The 19,233-nt window shown below is 33.7% G+C and overlaps 1 protein-coding gene across 2 annotated transcripts in view; it reads left to right on the forward strand.

Annotated features, from left to right (window-relative positions):
• The window catches only part of Cad88C (cadherin 88C), a 331,106-nt gene extending 325,098 nt beyond the window's left edge, over positions 1-6,008 (forward strand). For both annotated transcript variants that reach the window (XM_081729422.1, XM_081729423.1), the window contains 2 exons: positions 2,676-2,798; positions 5,609-6,008. In XM_081729422.1, the coding sequence (XP_081585548.1) occupies positions 2,676-2,798; positions 5,609-5,753 (268 nt within the window). In that variant the 3' untranslated portion in view covers positions 5,754-6,008. The remainder of the gene's footprint in view (positions 1-2,675; positions 2,799-5,608) is intronic.
• Positions 6,009-19,233: the final 13,225 nt, after the last annotated feature.

Raw genomic sequence — 19,233 nt, forward strand, 5'->3', positions numbered from 1 at the left:
TAAAACAAAATTCAGCCCCCACTGCCCTTTATGTCCAAAATGAAACGTATTCTTCCCGTGGTAATCTGCTAGTTGTTATTAAAAATAATGGCCCAGTTTCCGGAGAAGGTAACAAAATCATAGAAATACGAGTGTGCGATTAAATTGATTTGTTTAGTAAAATGGAAGTTTTATAACAAACTCATGGTTACAACAGAGCAACTTTGTCAGATATCGTAATTTTTGTAGTGTAATTTTCACAACGTTCGATTTCTTGAATTCTTGTAATGGGAAAGGCAACATTAACCAAACTTCTTTTAATGATAATTAATTGGCCAACTTTTGAGGAAATTACATTTCCGACTTGCGTAAGCACTACTACTGTTCATTCACTCTTGCTTGGCAGCAAGCACGAATGTAGCCATTCGCAAACAATGTAGTCATCCGCACAATATAAATACGCGCAGTCGAGAACGCAATGATGAGAGCATGGAATAACCGTGAAAATGGATTTAATTGTCGCAGAGGTCAAAGGAAATGTTTAATTTCGTCAGAAGGTACAGAACACAAACAGTCACATCTTACAATATTAAAGAAATAAACTATGCTCGAACCAATATATAGACGAGTTGATGATTACATAACGAGGTAAAATGATAAATGTTGATTATGAGAAATAGTTCGTGGAAGAACACTAGTTTCTTTATTACAGAACTATATTATCAACAAACCCACGTATATTGTATGCAATTCTAAATTATTTTGAAAGCCATGTACATTATATGCAGTTCATCGTTAAAAAATAAAATAAAAAATAATTTAAAAAACACTTAAATTCTTTCAATGGCATAATTTTTACATATTTTTGTATAATGTATTAAATAATCTTAACCCAGTGTATTCATAACTGCGTTGCGTTTTAATTAGTCAAACTAGAGGTACAGTCATGTCCAAAATGATTGTTGTATGTCTATAAATATATTGTTGTAGAAATATAATTTGATAACGATTTCGCTCGGTATTTCTTATAATGTTAGTATGTGTATAGTCGACAAAGACATGTATGTGATAAATTTCATGTCAAAAGAGCAGTAAATAAGAACAATAAAACGAAAATAAAACTTTCTTGTCCATTTAGCAACATTTTGTTTTACTCACTCCAATTTTCGTATTTATAATTCTTTTCCTATGAAATTTACCACAAGTATACATTTCTCGATTATACACATAGTAACAGTATTAAAAGTACTCTGCAAAATCATTATCAAATTATATTTTCACAACAAGACAGTTATAGATATGCGACAATCATTTTGGACATGACTGTACATCCAAGTTTCCTTTTAATCTTGTATTGTGGTTATGTATTTGAGTTCTAGCATTACAAACACATATACAATCCTTAGCATAAAATAGAGAATAAACTTTAGAGTTGTTTTCAAGAAATTTATAGTACTTGGAAAATTCCCAACATTTTTCGGTACAATTATTAAATTTGTATAGAATTTGAATTGACATTAAGATATTAAAGAGTTATTTAAGTTTGAGGGGAAACTGGTTGTGTTTTATTGCAATTACATTTGAAAATGAATGAAACAAAAAGCGGGGAAGATAATCGTGCTTTTACAGAACAACAGCCAATAATGTTCTCCACGTTATTACAGGAGACTATCAACTGTTTTCATTGTTTCCTTGACAGTAGCTGTTAAAAAAAATCTCTTGTGTGGAAGAGATTAGTTTCTTAGTGTTCAACTTTTATTTTATAAAAATGTATTTCTGTTGATAGTGTTGTACAACAGATGCGAGACAATAAAAGATATACAGGTATAAAAATTGGCAATACCAGATCATAACGTAAAAGTGAATAAACAAACAATACAACTTTCCTTTTTGCAATTTTTCCGTCATTTTTGAGTTTATTAAATTTTACATTTCTCAAAAAGAATTAATCGACATTAAGAAGCACACCCTGTTGGTACTTAGGCGTAAAAGTTCTCATTAACAATAAACAAGATAAACAACAATAAATATATATGGCAGTGGCGGATCCAGCCCCCCCCCCCCCCCGAACAGGAATCTTTCTTATTTTATATATAAATAAAACCCATCTCAGAGTTTGGAGCTCTTAAAAGTAGCTCCAAGTAGCAGTATTACAACCCACCGAACCCCCAGAAGTCCGTCCTGGATCCGCCCCTGATATGTGATGAAAAGTTGATATACCAATCTTGATTAAATAATGTTTAACAAGAAAATCAATGTGAGTAGAATAAAACTTCCCAGTACTTTTTCACAGCAAGCAACCTATTTTGATCGTCATTAACAGAAGTTGAAAAAAAAAAGATGGAGATATCACAAAATACTAATGTATTTATTTTTCTCTTTGAATGTAGACAAAATGTGATTGAAAGAATATTGAAGAACATAACAATTGGTAGAATTTTAACAATTTAATAGTTCAATAATCACATTATTCACAAAGCATATCCAGGATAACATAGCGTAAAATATATTATTATATTCTTCTTTATAAATTGTAAGTAAGCTTGTAATACTTACAACCTAACATTGAGTTTTATTTATCATAACTTCACACCGACTTATAAACTGGAGTATTAATATTTATTTGACTACGTACAGCTAGTTAGTGTAATGAAACGTGTAGTCTAATTCTAGTTAATGTGTTTGTTTTCTTACAGCCAAGCTTCTGAAAGGGATTCTCTTGATGAGAACGCTATTGCTACAGAAGAATCTCTTCCACCGACAGACAATGGGAAGACGTATTATGATCCACAATGTGTATACAGCGAACCCTGCAACAGGTAATACAAAAATATTATTATTTTAAACTTGTAATGCTGAAATTATCCGAATAATTATTCATTATTTATAATTGTTCCAATTATTTTCTGCTAATATTCAAACATAGAACTATTCGAGATTTTACCAGCATTACTTTAGAACATTTCGTCAGTTAAGAACATCCTAAAAATAACCATTATTCCAACCAAGAACAAAATTTACCATTTTTCTTTTGCTTATTTTTTTCGTAAGTGAACGGAGATAATGAAATGCAACTTACCACAATCGTAGATAATGTTATTCTACGACAGACAATATGAACATGAAGAATTTTCAGTGTTGCCATCAATAGAAATTACAATGTTGCCAGAATAACAATTTCCCCAAAATCTAAGTTAAGGCAACGACTAGAGGAACGAACTCAACTACATTTGATTACGTATCATGCTGTCTTAGAATCCTGTGAACTACTTTTTATATAATAGTTCTATTTAGTTTGTAATAAACAAAATAGTTTTAACATATAATTATTAAAATTAAATAATAATGTTATTTGAAAAGTAGTTCACAGGACACCAAAAGAATTTGATACGCAATCAAATGCAGTTGGGTTCGTTCCACTAGTCGCTGCCGTAACTTAGATTTTGGGGGAAGTGTTATTCTGGCAACACTGAAAATACTTCAGGTTCATATTTTCTGTTGTAGAATAACATTATCAATAATTGTGGTAAGTTGCATTTCATTATCTTCTTTCACTCATGAAAAACAAGCAAAAAAATGTAAATTTTGTATTATTCTTAGTATGTCAAGGTATTAATAAATAATAGGTATTCACCTTGTATCCAAACAAATGATTAATTCATCTTTATGTAATTATCGGCCTTCTCTGGGGCGTTTCTAACAAACGTTATTACTAGTTATTCCTTACATATTCATCTTCGAAGAGGATTTTCGTAAAATATTTGAAGAACCCAGAATGATCCGAAATCCCTTATATTTTTGTTGTGTAACTTGTAGATCCCCACATTACCTCACTTCTATTCTTGAATATCATGGCTACAAGTAATAAATAAAATTTAATAAGGTTTTCGGATGATTCTATGTTCTTCAACTATTTCAGGAAAATGTAAAAGAAAGAACGAGAAGCAATGTTAGTTATGAAGGCTTCTGAGAGAGCCAAAATTATATACAGAGGAATTAATCATTTTTTGGATGCAAGGTAAATAACTGTTCTTTAATTATAGATATGTATCCTATAGCGTGCGTTAGCAAATATGCCATAAGTTAGTTTCAATCCCGGTAACATCCCAGATTTTCGCATCAGTCAATTCGAACTATAGTGGTAAAATTTCAGACTTTTGCATCAATCAATCCGAACTATGGCTGTAAAATTCCAGACTTATGCATTAGTCAATTTCAATCATCATGGTAAGACTTTCGCATCAGTCAATTCGAATTATGGTGGTAAAATTCCAGACTTTTGCATTAGTCAATTTCAATCAAGGTAAGATCTCACATTTCCTTATAAGTCAGTTTCAATCATTACGCAATACTTGCTTTTCTCATATATTTCTCGGCGTTCTATATGTTAATTAATATTCAGTTGGTGTGAGAGTACACTAATAAAAAATAACAACCAACTACGTGTCCAATAACTTTTATTTTGTAGAATGTTTCGAAATCTCATTAGGGTTCAGCTATAACGGAAAGAATCCTAATGAGAATTCGAAACGTTCTACAAAGTAATTAAGTTACTGAAAACATGTATGGAGAAATGCGAGTCTAAGCCACAATCTTAACTCGCTCTTTCTATACAGAGACAAATAATATGTACAGAAGGCCCAAAATTATTATGAAAGATGTAAAACATGCACTCGTGATGCTTGAAATCATGCGATTTGGGAGTATACGATGATTGACACTAACTAATAACACCAGTGTAATTGTTAAACAGTGGCGGTTTTGGCGGGTAGGCCGGGTATGCATAGACCTACACAAAAATTTTGAAAAATATATAAACGCTAAAAGATACAATAAAGAGTAAATATATTTTCCACTAGTTATATTCTAGTTATATCAATGGAAAATAATCATTTAACAAATAGCATCAACCATTACTGTAAAACTAATTTCCTACTATCATTAATCAATCAAATGTGTATATGTAACCATAAGCGAGGGAGCGGGCCTACCCAAAATTAAAATCCTAAAGCCGCCCCAGGTGTTAAATAAATGTTTCTCAAAGATGTGTTCTGAATATTATATATTATGAATATCATAAGAATGAGAGACAAGTAAAACGAGAATTTTGAAGATTTCTTTTAACATGAAGTATTTATTTTCTGTACCAAATATATGAAAGAAATTCATCTATTCTGAATTCCGTTCAAAATTTTGGATATTCTATGGTTTTCTCTTATTTAAAAATGCTTTTAAACATGGCGATTCCACAGAGAACTTGTGATAAGACTTATTTTGTTATGAACCACCTACTATATGACTCCCCTAAGGATGGCCAATTCCGATGTCGGAAAAATTCCGAAATCCGGATCCGACTCAGGAAAATTAATTTTCCAGAATCCGGATTTTGGCCATCCCTAGAGTCCTCCGATTAACTTCATAAGACAAAGTATTTTTCATAAATCTACATCGTATATTATATTAATGAAAAATAATTTACTGTGAAGTTAACCAGTTTTAAATAGAGTTTTAGATGGAAATGTAAAAAAAAAAAAAAAAAAAAAAGTTTTAACTTCTGAAATATTTCCTTGCATAATACATTTCGAGTTGCCAAAAACATTGACTTATTTCTGTATTTCTGTCTTTTTAGATCGAACATGCCACCCAACGAAGAAGCAGTGAAGGAGCAAAATGATTTGAATAGGACAGGAGCGTACCATCACAACTTGTACCAACATTTAGACAAACTGAGCAACCCTTTGATAGCGAAAAAACTAGAGACTACAGAACTTTGACTAACAACAGTCAATATGTGAACTCTAGTGCATTCTATATGTAAACAAAGACACTTCAGTGTTTATTGTATTGCTTAATTAGAAAGTGATAATCATCAATCGTGTGTACAATAAGTGGTAGCGTTGTAGGGGCCAAATCGTACCAGTTTTGATAGTATTATTATTATTACGAGTGATTGTGTGTTGTGAGTGTTCTTCCTTTGACAACATATGATATAAAACTTTGAATTAAAATATTAGAAGATTTTTTTTTTTGTTCATTAAAAAATATATAAATTAACTGTTTAAGTGTTCAGGGAACGTGTGCAATCATGAACAGCTTGTTTCCCCGTAAGACTGACAGAATATAAGTGATGATTGATTGTTTGATTGAACTGCTGCATGAGAAGATTGATTGAATACCTTTAAAAAATAACATGAAACCTTATACATCGAATTTTTTGTGTGTACATAAAATAATGATAATAATGTACTTATGTGTCTGTGTAAAACTTTTTTTATATATATATAATCTTATCCAGTAGTTTGTGGTGAGTGTTTTACATTAAAATGCTCAATCAAACGGTTATAAGCAGGTGTGAGCTTTTTTTTGAAATACAAATATTTGTAGATAGTTGTGTTCTTCAAGTACAGGAAGATTATGAATATTCGTACTTCTAAAACAATGCTCTCATTCAATGAAGTATCTAGTATTCTACTGTAAAATATGTTCAATTAGGTATATTCACAAAATATATAAATTCTGTGTTCTCTTGTTCTATCAGCTTTTTATACGGGGTGGGGCAAATAAAAGTGGCCCGGAGAACAGAGTTCCAGGGTACAAACAAACACATCAAAAGAAAGGAAATAGTTTGCTAACCTGCTTGACTACATGAACAGAAAAGACCACAATTTCAGGTGTTTGGACACGTTTGGGAATGTTTTTTGCCTTGTTCAAAACAGATCCTGTCTGACGCCATTTTCTGACTATTTGTTGCATTGCACTCTTTGCTGGCACTTTGACACCATGAAATTCATGAGCAAACAACTGACCATACTCTTTCCACGAATTTGTTTTAACGTAACTTCCCACAACGAACACCCTCTGCTGCACTATAAATACCATCTTCACTTACGCACTGCTCAACTCACACTGACACAGCCCGTACTGAGATCTAAACCGGTAGTGTGCGTCTCGTGGTTGGTTCCATACATACATTGACGTCCAATCGTATCCACTCGTCCGCGCTACATTTATTTGCCCCACCCTGTATTTCTCTTAAAGGGAGCGTTGCTTCTAATAATTACCTCCAGGTTGGCCTGTCTGTCTTCCACTCATTCTACACCCGGATTATTTGTCTTGTGAAACGTAAGTTGTTTTGCAATAGCTGGTATTCCTAACGTCACTGGGCGAGGATGTTTAAATTCATCCTCACAATTATAAAATCTCGAATGAGACGAAAACATATAAGAAGAATTTTGATTAACAATGTAGAAAGTTTGAAATACGAGTAATATTGCTCAAATTATGCGAATATATTTCTTATATTAGTAAAGCGAACTATGCCAACTTTTATAATAGATTAAATAAAACCATTTTGTAGAAACCATACCTTTATATCTGTTCTCATAATTAGAATTCGACAGCTCGATAAAAATACATACTAACAACAACATTAATTACAGAAAAAAATATCTTCTGGGCTAGGATATTAAATTTTTAAATTCAAAACAACTTTTTATTTATTATTCAATTCGTCCAATAGTTTTATTTGACTTTCCACATTCAGTTTTTAAGTTCATTTGCTTCCATCTTAACAAGTTCAAATTTCGAAATATTCAGCGCTTGAGTACAAAATAACTCAAAATATACATATATAATTCATGGATATCTACCAAACTTATCTATTACATTCTCTGGAATGACACCATTACACTACCTGAACAACAACACTATTAGAAAAATGTAAGCAAAAGGCTAATATTCATTACAGAAAACAAACTACTTCTCTAAGAAGTACTTTCAAAGAATATTATCTCCATCTTCAGCCTAGTCACAATTCGAATAGAATTTAAAGCATGAGGAGAAATGTGGATGGGTAAAATTGGTTAAAAAGGATTTAAAATATGCGAAGCGTAGATATTCTTGCCGGACATAAACAGATATTAATGGAACTCAGTTGTTATTATTATTAGTGACTATTAATAATAACAGAATTAAATAATATTATTAATTACCATTAATTACCATTAGGAAGAGAATTAAAGATTGAAACAGGATTTTTTTTTTTCAATCTTGAAGGGGAAAACACTTAAAGAACATATACAATAGAAACTTTTCTTTAAAAATATTTTCAACAATATGACTGATGAAGACAGGTGGGTATCGCATATACACTTATTTTATTTAAACACTGTTTCAAGCAGAGAGATGAATGCATAAATTCAGAATAATTCACCGTATTTATATTGCGAAAGCCTATGAAAAACTCGACTCGTCATTTAAATAATAACTTTTAAATATTTATAAACAACTTTCTCAATTGCTTCATAACATAAATATTGTGAAAGTTATAACATTCTCTATTTGTGCTCATTAAAATTATTAAGAAAGAATTAATTTGAAGAAATATTTGTCAGTAATTGTAATAAAATGCTTCTTTGTTAATGTTTTAAAAACTAACAATTTATTTACAATAATACGATTTAGAAGTACGTAGTATTCTAATTCTTCCTTTAATTTCAGAAACATAATTTATTGATGATAATAGTAGAAGATATCTTTGTAACAATATCTGTGACATTACTTATGAAATTTTTGTAAATTTGGAATAAATTTTACAAAGTATATATAGTTTTTAAGTTTTGTTATTAAATTTATAATATATACAGGAGAATTGTGGGATAAAAACGTTCAAAATGTAGTGTGGTTTATAGAATTGAAGCTCATTATTTCTATCGAAATTTCGGTGGTAAGACATACCTTATCTATTGCTCTACCCCTCTCCTAATTAAAACTTTAGACCAGTAATTCCTTAAGCTAAGTGACGTTTTGTAACGATTTTTTTAAATATTGATTGCTGATTGATTTTACTGTTAACTAGGCAATATTTCTGATAAACAGTGACATAACATGACCTGTTGCAGCCATTGAAAGCAGATTTAGTATTACCTGCCAAACAGTATGGGAACAAAGGTGTGTATGCTAGCTGTGGTTTCTTGGAAAATATCACCGATCATGCTGAACGGGTAGCAATTCGAGGAGTCATGTATGTTAGGAAGCTTTCTGAGGTCAGCAAAGCGAAACAAGAGGCACGTAGAACAGGCGAATAAGAAAGTAAAGAGACAGAGACGAGTTTAAGCGTTCTTGATGTTAGTAAAATAATGAAGTGATTACTGTATTTTGGCGTGTATAATGCACACCTTTCTGCCAACATTTTTTTAGGGGAAAATAAGGATGAGCATTATACACAGGTAGTACTAATTCCGTATCTATATAAATGCTTCTATTTTTCATATTATTTACTTATGCGTTCAGGGGCGGATCCAGGACAGACTTTTGGGAGGGGAGTCAGTAAGAGTTTGAGCGGTGAAATATTGTCAGTTTTTTTCTCTTAACGGGCTTCTGTAGCACTGGTGCCTGTGGTGCTAGAGGGGATCGGGCGGAGGGGCGGATCTGCCTATGTATGTATTAAAAGTATTATTCCAGAAAAGATAACGACATCCTTATTCAAGTTATCGATAATACCATACAATATTACAATCGAATTTGTAAAGGGTATTGTTGCGGCAAAAATAGTTGTTGTCGGTAAGACACGAATAACGATATACTGCAAATCGCAAGCTACGCACTCTGATTATAACAGGTGACGCTGACTTGATTTAATAACATTGCGCGAACAATGTGTATAATTTCTGATCGAAACGCTTTTCGTATTCGGGCTAAAGAATATGGTAATAGAATTGCCGAGAAACACTTTAGAGTTTCTCCCACTGAGAGTTTCCACAGATTGTGAAGGGAATAGAAGAAATATTTCTTTATATGCAGAGAAGGCAAGATTCTTTTTTCTTTTTGTCTCGTAAAATTTTACCTCAGAATTTTGACAAGCATTATACCCTGTACACTGCAAAATACAGTATTCTCTCATTGAATCAACTCCAGAAGTAGAGACATACCATAAACTTGAGAAACTCGCAACACAAAAGAATGTTTTTTAATAGAATTCTATCGTGGACGTCATATTAGTATTGTTATTATATAATCTAGCAAATGTTACAACAAAGACATCAAGGAGTATATGCTTATAGAATTAAGATGAATTCTTACAAACTTTTAACAAAATAATGGATTAATTAAATACCTCGTCCTCGATAAATATGTTGGGTGTGTCCCTCATGCAACATTTTACAAAATGGGCCATTCTTGTATTCTTATACGAGATTTTTTTTATAAATAATTGAACCCCATATTAAAAATGCATTCTTTTCTGTTTAAATCTTGCCCAGTCTATAAGATGAGGGAGCTGAAAAAGGCAGTTGTCATTTGAAATTGTGTTGTCAGATAAATAGTCAATCGATTATAGAAGACACATTGGATTGTCTGTTTGTGCCTTCTATACATAATCGCTTTCATTCCATATCTTAATGTGTTCAGCGCACAGCCAATAGTGATTGGACGAGAAGCACAAAATGTTTTAGAACTCTAAGGCATAAGTTTCCAACTGACCGACGAATGACGTAGGAGGAGGGGGGGGATCTTATGGTTAAAGACAACACAAGAGGAAGAGAGTGTGTATGTGAGAGTGAGAGAGAATATGTTAGGCAAATAAGGTGAAATAGAATGAATCAAGGATTGACAGTATACAGTCAACGACAAAAGTTTTTTTTTTTTTCCATTTGGTGAAATTTATTTTCGGAATAACAGTGGTATGGCTGGAAATTACAGAAAATTACAGTCTTTTTAATTTACTGAAAACTGTACTCAAATTGTTCTTCCATTCTGAAGTTATTTACGAAACGAATTTCATCAAACGAGAAGAACTTTTGTCGCTGACTGTACAATTAGTCATGTAATCCGATTTGTATCTGCAAAACTATAGTTGGGTAAATTAGTGGAAATTTTAGCAGATTAAAATTTAAAACTAAGGCTATGAGAAAAAAAATGAACCTAAAATTAACGTAAAAAAATAATAACGGTTAAAATTAATTTTAAAATTAAAACTGACAACTTTCATAACAATGCAACAACAATTTCTTGAGGTGTGAAATTTAAGATAGTATTTTAACGGATAAAGCTAAGGGCATGAGAAAATTAATATATTATAAAAAGTCATTTATCTATTAAAATGCTACAATACCAATTTAAAAACGCCTGAGCTCCAACCTATAACTTTGTCTTTCAAATCTTTCATTTACGGTTAATGTGATTCCACGTTTAACGAAGACAAACATTTTAAGTGTATGTACTTTAAATAAATTATTTAAATAGATCTTTTTTCATAAACTTTATGTTTTAAAATTATTGTTCAAAGCCTTTGTATTTTAATAAGCCTTCTTCAAAATGCAAGTAAATCGTGCTGCCAACTTTGGAGTTCTTTTAAACTATATGTTTGTTGACGTTTATATGTTTGTGGACAATCTTTTCGACAATGAGATCTCGGAAACTACAGGCTCTAGAAAGATGACGTTTTCACTGATCGATTGCAAATTTTGCGTAGATTGTCCAGTTCTAATTGAATATTTAAGAAAGATGGCCATTATTTCTTTATTACATTTTTATGGGTACACTGGAAGTGTTGAAATTAAAAAAAAAAAAAACTAAAGCATCATATCCTACGCATTATACATTCCAACACCACATAGTTGTATATGTCTCAGGCGTATGTTTCATGGCTAAATAATAATGAAAAAGGAATGATGACCATTTCTCCAGTCTAAGATGAATCTTTATTTTTTGAGTGTTTTGCCGAATGAACACAATATATAATTGACATTATAATTAATTGTATATGTAATGTATTTGCTTATTACATACTGCATGCAAGAAGAAAGAAAACACTGGTCATACATGAATTAGAAACTCCTACCGGAAGTAGGCTCAAATCTTGCAAACGGTGCGAGATATTGAGAAAAAATAATGGAAAAAATCTCCCCTTTGCTTTTATATATATATATATATATATATATATATATATATATATATATATATATATATATATATAAATAAATGAAATGAAATGAAATCTTTGAGTTTTACGTCCCACGCTTATGCCGGTTAGGCTAAAGGAGACGGTGATGATGAGTAATGAATGAAATGGTGGAATGAAGAAAGTGGGAGGAAACGGGAGAACCCCGAGAAAACCCACGCACACGGTGTTTGTCCACCACAAAGTTCACTTGGCGGGGGCTGGGATCGAACCCGGGACCCCAAGCACCAGAGGTGAACGCTCTACCACTGAGCCACCGCGGCCCCCTATAAATAAATAATCAAGACGTCTTTCACTTGTGTCTGTAAAGGGACATTATACAGATGTTGCGAGGAATGAGAAAAAGATTTATGCTCATATGCGAATGATGCGCTGTGTAGAGAGCACAGGTTCAGCAAGTCTATTATAAAAAGTCACTGAATATCAAACAAAACTAATATTTAGTTAACAACTAAAATTCAAATATAATAAAACTGAGAAAAAAATATCAATGAAAGTTGTGTTTCTTTTAGTTTAACTTTTGTGTATCAGTTACGAGGGCTATCCAGAAAGTATTAGATGTGTTGGTTTATCGCGGCAGTAGGCGGGGCTAGGGTAGCCACCTTGGTGTCAGAATGTTGTCAGGGTGTCTACTAAAATTCCAAAATGAAATTTCGTAGCTTTTTCGTGACCTTTTCTTTACCAAATCATAAAATTTCCTAACATTTTCAATAGCGAATTCGGGTGCAAATTAGGCCGAATTTTCATCCATGCGATAGAAACGTACTTTGCTTGCGATTTGGTAGGGTCTAAAGCCGACCATAGACATTTTTGGTGGTGACTTTTGACGTTTTATAGAACAAAATTTTCCAATCTGTACTTACATTTGCAGTTTAAAAAAATCGTGACCCAAACACTAAATTTCGTGACTTTCATGACCGTTTTCTGATTTCGTAACATTCGTGACCGATACACCCTGGTTGCCCCACACAGTACGCTTCCAGCTATGGTAACGTGAGGACTGACGCTCTTACTGTGCTTTCTGTGACGTATTACAATGTGCGCTGCAATATAAAATACCGCCTCTTGTGAGGTGCGTTCTATGATTAGGTTTTTGTTGGCAAATAACCACAAGTCAATTGAAATCCATCGCCAACTGTGTGAAGTGTACGGACCTGGAATAATCCGTTGTTCAGAACACACACGGCCAAGCGTACCCGAGAGCTCTTGAACGGCAGGTGTTCAATCATCTACCGTATAGCCCGGATTTGGCGCTGAGCGACTACCACCTCTTCCCAGCGATGAAGACATGGCTCGCTACACAACGCTTTGATACTGACGTCGAACTGCATACCGGTGTAAGCCAGTGGTTGAAATCGCAAGCGGCAGATTTCTACCGCGACGGTATTGAAAAACTTGTGCCACGGTATGACAGGTGCCTTAATTTGCATGGCCATTATGTGGAAAAATAACAAGAGTGTAACTTTCAAATGTATATAATATAATGCGGCCTGTTTATTCTGTTACTTTTTATTGCAAAACGTCTGTTAGTTCTTGGACAGCCCTCGTACTTATATATTTCTACAAGGAACATTATAAATGCATATACCACTTCTGCAATTACAGTTACAGAACCGCTCTTGAAGTTTTTCAATTAAGTCGCAAAAAAAAGTCCTTGCGTAATATATATTTTATATGTTTTGTGAGAAAAAATATAGATTTAAAAAATACATTGTTAGGAATTTTTTTAATGATTTCAACTAAAAATTAACCACGGGAAATTTTAATTATTAAATGCAGAAGTTAACACAATTTTTAATTGATTAATTTAATCGTTAATTTTTTTTAACGGGTAACCTGTGGAAAACCATTGACTACTCAATGTTTATCTGTCATCACTGTCTTTCATCAACGGTAGACTTATTGTGATCTTGCTCTATGATCTGTGTGTGGTTTACTGAGAATACGAGCAACGAACTGTGACCAGTGTACGTAGTTTGAGGGAGGGAAATTTCGTAGGTAAATTGAGCGAAAAAGGAAAAAGGGAATTTTTCTATAAAACGTGAAAATCCAGAGAAATTCCGACTTAAATTTTTCCTTTTTCTTCAGAAATAAACCAAGACAATAGCAGTAGTTTATGTATGTATGTGTGTGTGTTCAAAGTAGCATAATATACACCCATTGTTTGGCGGGTGACTTTGTATCTCTTCTAAAGAAAAAAAGAAAGTGAAGAAAAGTTTTTAAAAAAGAAGCAAAAAGCAAATGAATAAAACAAATGTGATTGGCACTTCCTTTAATATAGCTAAACATATCACATAACTTCTGTCATAGAAATTGGACACTTAACAAACAAGAGAAAATTTGATAAGGGAAATTTTTGTCAGTCGAGGGAAATTTTCTTGAGGAAACCTATGAACACTGACTGTGACGTCACAAAACAAGTGGTTGGAAATGACTGGTCTCTAGATGCTTTTTTAATCATTGATGTCCACGAGGCCCTTCTACATTATCAATAAAAGTGCTGATTTAATAGAATCGAAGTTTGAAGAGTTGTTATATTTAATTATAGAAAAAGTATTCATGTTAATGAGATGTACCAATAATACTATTTTTCTATTATTCATTGTTTTCAACTTCATAGCCTCACTTGTTATTAAAAAAAAAACACTTGATTGTTGTCTATATTAGAAAAAAACTTTCCAGCAAAAATATACGTTATGCCTCAGATATAAAGAATTCTTGACATTTTTCAGTAATAACAGCTACAATCTTTGGTATCTCTTTCTAAAGGATTATGATATGAAAAACTGGGTATCGACAACGTATGAGGATTTTCTTTTAATTTAACAATATTGAATTAAAACATTCATTTGCTTGAAATTGTAGTCACCCGTAAATTTAAAGAAAATGACGAAAAGTTATATCATCATCGAAAATAAAAAAAAATCGGCCTGTAGAAGTAGTCACAAACTGATTGCTAAATCTTATCAAAATAGATAGACAATCAAACAGTGAGGGCATGTTGAACAAAAATCGTGTAAAAATGCACTATGTCATCGATACAGAGGCTTCAGTATTTATTTGCGTTTTTCAACATCCCTGCTTCTTTTGGTTACTACGAGGGGGCCGCTGATAAAGATGGAGGCTTACCTTGAAGAAATTGAACAGGAAGCTGAAACTATCACATTATTCTATATATTCCCCTTGCAGTTTTTGACGTCCCTTCAAATAAAATTCCTTCGACTGCTGGCGTGGCTTTCACTTGCACTATGTTTCTTCCTGAACATTCCTTAACCGTTCTTTCGTCCTTCAGGTATTTTTTTGAGATTGGAGAATAAACGGTAATCGGAGGGTGCCACGTCAAGAAAATACGGTGGATGGAGTACATAGGGAGCTCAATTTCGCAGTTGTTACATCTGCAGTGTTTGACGTGGCATTATCATGTAACACGGTAACACCTGCGGAAAGCTTTCTTTTTTGAACTTCGCCAATAGAGTACAGTAATGATATGCTGCATAAACAGTTGAACCGTGTTGGACGCGGTCCACAGTCTTCATATTCCACAAAATTGTTGTCATTTGCATAGGTAAAGCCAAGAGTAGCTATCCCTGACATTTGTTTCTGCGCGGACCTTTATATGCCCACCTTCTTTAGCCTGAGGAATCCTGTGTCGCTATTCCTTGGTCGCACGATCGTAAGATTACATCCATATCTTATCACCAGTTACCATTTTGTCAAGAAAATCTTGACTCACTGTTTGCAAAATGTTCCATAACAGCCACCGAAATCTGCATGCGTTTCTTCCTTTGTTCAATTGTAAGAACTTGAGAGATCCATTTTGCTGCATGTCCAAGTCGTTGCGGATAAGGCGTCAACTCTCTCAAGATAATACGAAATGTGTAGTAATACTTTTGATTGATATTAGGCGGTTCTTGGTGATCAAGTCATGAATGGCTTTCACATTTTCATACGCAGACAGAAATAGGCCTTTCACTGAAATAGTCATGTCTTAAATTTGGCAATCCGCCGTTTAACTGTTGCATATGAGCAGTCACTGTCACTCGAAATTTGTACCATCTCTTCATGTATCCGCTTCGCGCCTTTCTTCCGGAGAAACAGGATCATATGGTCCTAAACTCTTTTTCACTAAACTTTTCTTGAGGTGTTCGAGGCTATTTTCACTTTGTACCTGAAACCGAATAAGAAGCTAAAATAACACAGGCCTACAGAAAAAAAAAATTTTCTTGGTGCCTAAAATTTTAGAGCTGATTTTAACTATGTGTGGGGCGCTGAATCCAATAATGTAAGCAGTTTTTTTCTATCAGCTCTACTTTGGTAGATACAGGCTACTGTACCAGTAGTGTTATTTACGTTACAATGTATGTGGAAGAAATATTACAATCCAAAATAAATATGTAAATTATAAATGATGTAACCACTATTTCTGCATGCTTCTTGCAATAGTATACAAAATAAGCAAAAGAAATACAAATATTCTCGTAATAACAAGTTTGAATATGATCTTATAAACTCTGCAACTCAAATAAATCCTACTGTGCTCTATAGAGATTTCTATTTGGAAGAACGGCGCTCTTTTCTCATTAGTGCTGCTATCTGTCGGTACCAAACGGAAACTAGTCATATAGTAGTTCCAGGAACGTCCACTAGATTGCATTGGTATTCTACTTGGCTAGTGGATCGTAGTTGTTGTCTTGCAGGTGGAATGACATGTTGGAACATGTGAGTTTTGTTCTGAAATCATAACTTGTATCGCGTATACTAAGGCTTTATATTTAACATCCGTGTTAGTGGCCTGAACATAAAATGAGTTCAAGTCGAAGAAGTTGTGTTAACCATCTTGATGTGTTTTGCTACATATGTGGTGAGTACACATTTAAAGACAATAGAAAACATATCAGTGACTTTGTAAAAAAAGCATATCATGCATATTTTGGTGTACGCCTAGGGGACCAAGATAAAACGTGGGCTCCACATATTGTGTGTAAAATGTGTACTGAACACTTGCGACAGTGGACAACTGGAAAAAGAAAAAGTCTTAAGTTTGGTGTTCCAATGGTTTGGAGGGAACCCACAAACCATGTTGATGACTGTTATTTCTGCCTGGTAAATGTTACGGGTATGAATAGAAATAACCGGAACAAGTGGACATATCCTGATCTGCCTTCAGCAAGACGTCCAGTTGTTCATTCCGATGAAATACCAATCCCAACGTTTCACCACTTGCCAGAGCTTTGTGAGACTGAAAACGAACGTAGTGAACATTCTTGTGACATGGATGATGGAAGTGACAGTGATTATGAGGGAATGTCAACAATTCCTCAACAGTTTAATCAAGATGAGCTAAATGATCTAGTTAGGGACCTTAATCTTTCAAAAGAATCGTCTGAATTACTTGCTTCCAGATTGAAGGAGAAAAACGTACTAGAACAAGGAACTAAAATCACATTCTACCGAACAAGGGAAAAGGAGTTTTTACCATTTTTCACTGAAGACACAAATCTCGTATTCTGTCACGATGTTAGAGGTCTCCTAGAACACATGGGTCTTCCAGAATACAATCCAGATGATTGGCGCCTGTTTATTGATAGCTCCAAGCGAAGTTTAAAATGCGTCCTTCTACACAATGGCAATAAATATGGCTCAATTCCAATCGCTCATTCAACACGACTGAAAGAATATGAAGCAATTGCTTTGGTTATGGAAAAAAATAAATATCAGGACCATCAGTGGGTGATTTGTGTGGATTTAAAGATGGTGAACTTTCTTCTTGGACAGCAAAGTGGCTACACAAAATATCCTTGTTTTCTATGTCTGTGGGATAGCAGAGACAAAGCAAACCATTGGTCAAAAAAAGAGTGGCCGCAGAGAGACGACATGGTTGTTGGTAAGAAAAATATTATTAACATGCCTATTGTTGAGTGTGACAAAATCATTTTGCCACCTCTACATCTCAAGCTCGGTTTGATGAAGCAGTTTGTAAAGGCGCTAAATAAGGACGGGCCGTGCTTTGCTTACATGGGAAACAAGCTACCTCAGATCAGCACAGAAAAATTAAAAGCTGGAATATTTGATGGTCCCCAAATAAGACAACTCATGAAAGATCCGGCTTTCGTGGAGTCCATGAATGAGACTGAACGTAGAGCTTGGACCTCATTTGTAGAAGTTATCAAGAATTTCCTTGGCAATAATAAAGCTGATAACTATGTTGAGCTAGTGAACCAGATGCTTAATGCATTCCAAAAACTTGGATGTAATATGAGTATCAAAATTCATTACCTGCACAGCCATTTGGACCGTTTCCCAGACAACGTAGGCAGTCTGAGTGAAGAACAAGGTGAAAGATTTCACCAAGATATTAAAACAATGGAGGACCGCTACCAAGGAAGATGGGATGCCCATATGATGGCAGATTACTGCTGGAACCTAAAAAGAGACTGTGCAAAGAAACATTCAAGGATGTCACGAAAACGAAGCTTCCGAAGTGTTGAATAGATCGTTTTGAACAAATTATTTGATTTTTTTATTCATAAAAACTATTACAAAATGTAGTTACAGAGTTATTATGTACTTGATGTTTGTGTTTATATGGTTTTCATTATTTTCAAAGTGTTCCAAATAACAGATTTAAATGTCATAGTTTTCTTTTCACTTACAGTAAAACAGCACCTATGCAATTTTCAACGTTGTAGCAGGTCAGTCTTGCAATTCCTATATCTCAAAAACTAAAGCTGTTAGGGGAAAACTAACGCCATATTTGGATTCAGCGTCCCAATTCTACTTCAAATCAGCTAAGAAACACCCGGCACCAAAACCACTGTAAGCCAGTGTAATCAGAACACGATTTTGGCAGCTTTAAAAATAGAAGCATTGACAAGTATACTACAAAAATTCCTTCAACGCAGTATAGGAATGCTTCCTCTTATATAGGCCCTATACTGATAAAAGTGACAGATTCACCACGTACGAAGTTCAGTATTGTTCATGACGGATTGTTCCATCGCTGTTTGTGTTTAGCCTACTCCTTGATTAACATACGAGGACATTATGTTATACAAATTTCAATCAAGTATATAACTTTCAAGATAAGAACTTTCTTAATAGGTCAAGAATTAATTTATTCATTTTGTACTATATAAGAGACTTAAAAAAATACCAAATAGGAACTCTTATGTACGTGCAGAGAAATAGGGCTCAATTCCCGGTGGTTCTTCATGTGGTTTGAACCATGTTAAACTGTAGGTCCTCGTCTCATCTAGTCCCGGTACTGGAAAGGGTCCAACCACCAACGAACAAAA

This window comes from Thermobia domestica, chromosome 10 (genome assembly GCF_964235325.1).
Source record: "Thermobia domestica chromosome 10, izTheDome1.hap1.1, whole genome shotgun sequence".
In the NCBI taxonomy this organism is placed as follows: domain Eukaryota; kingdom Metazoa; phylum Arthropoda; class Insecta; order Zygentoma; family Lepismatidae; genus Thermobia; species Thermobia domestica.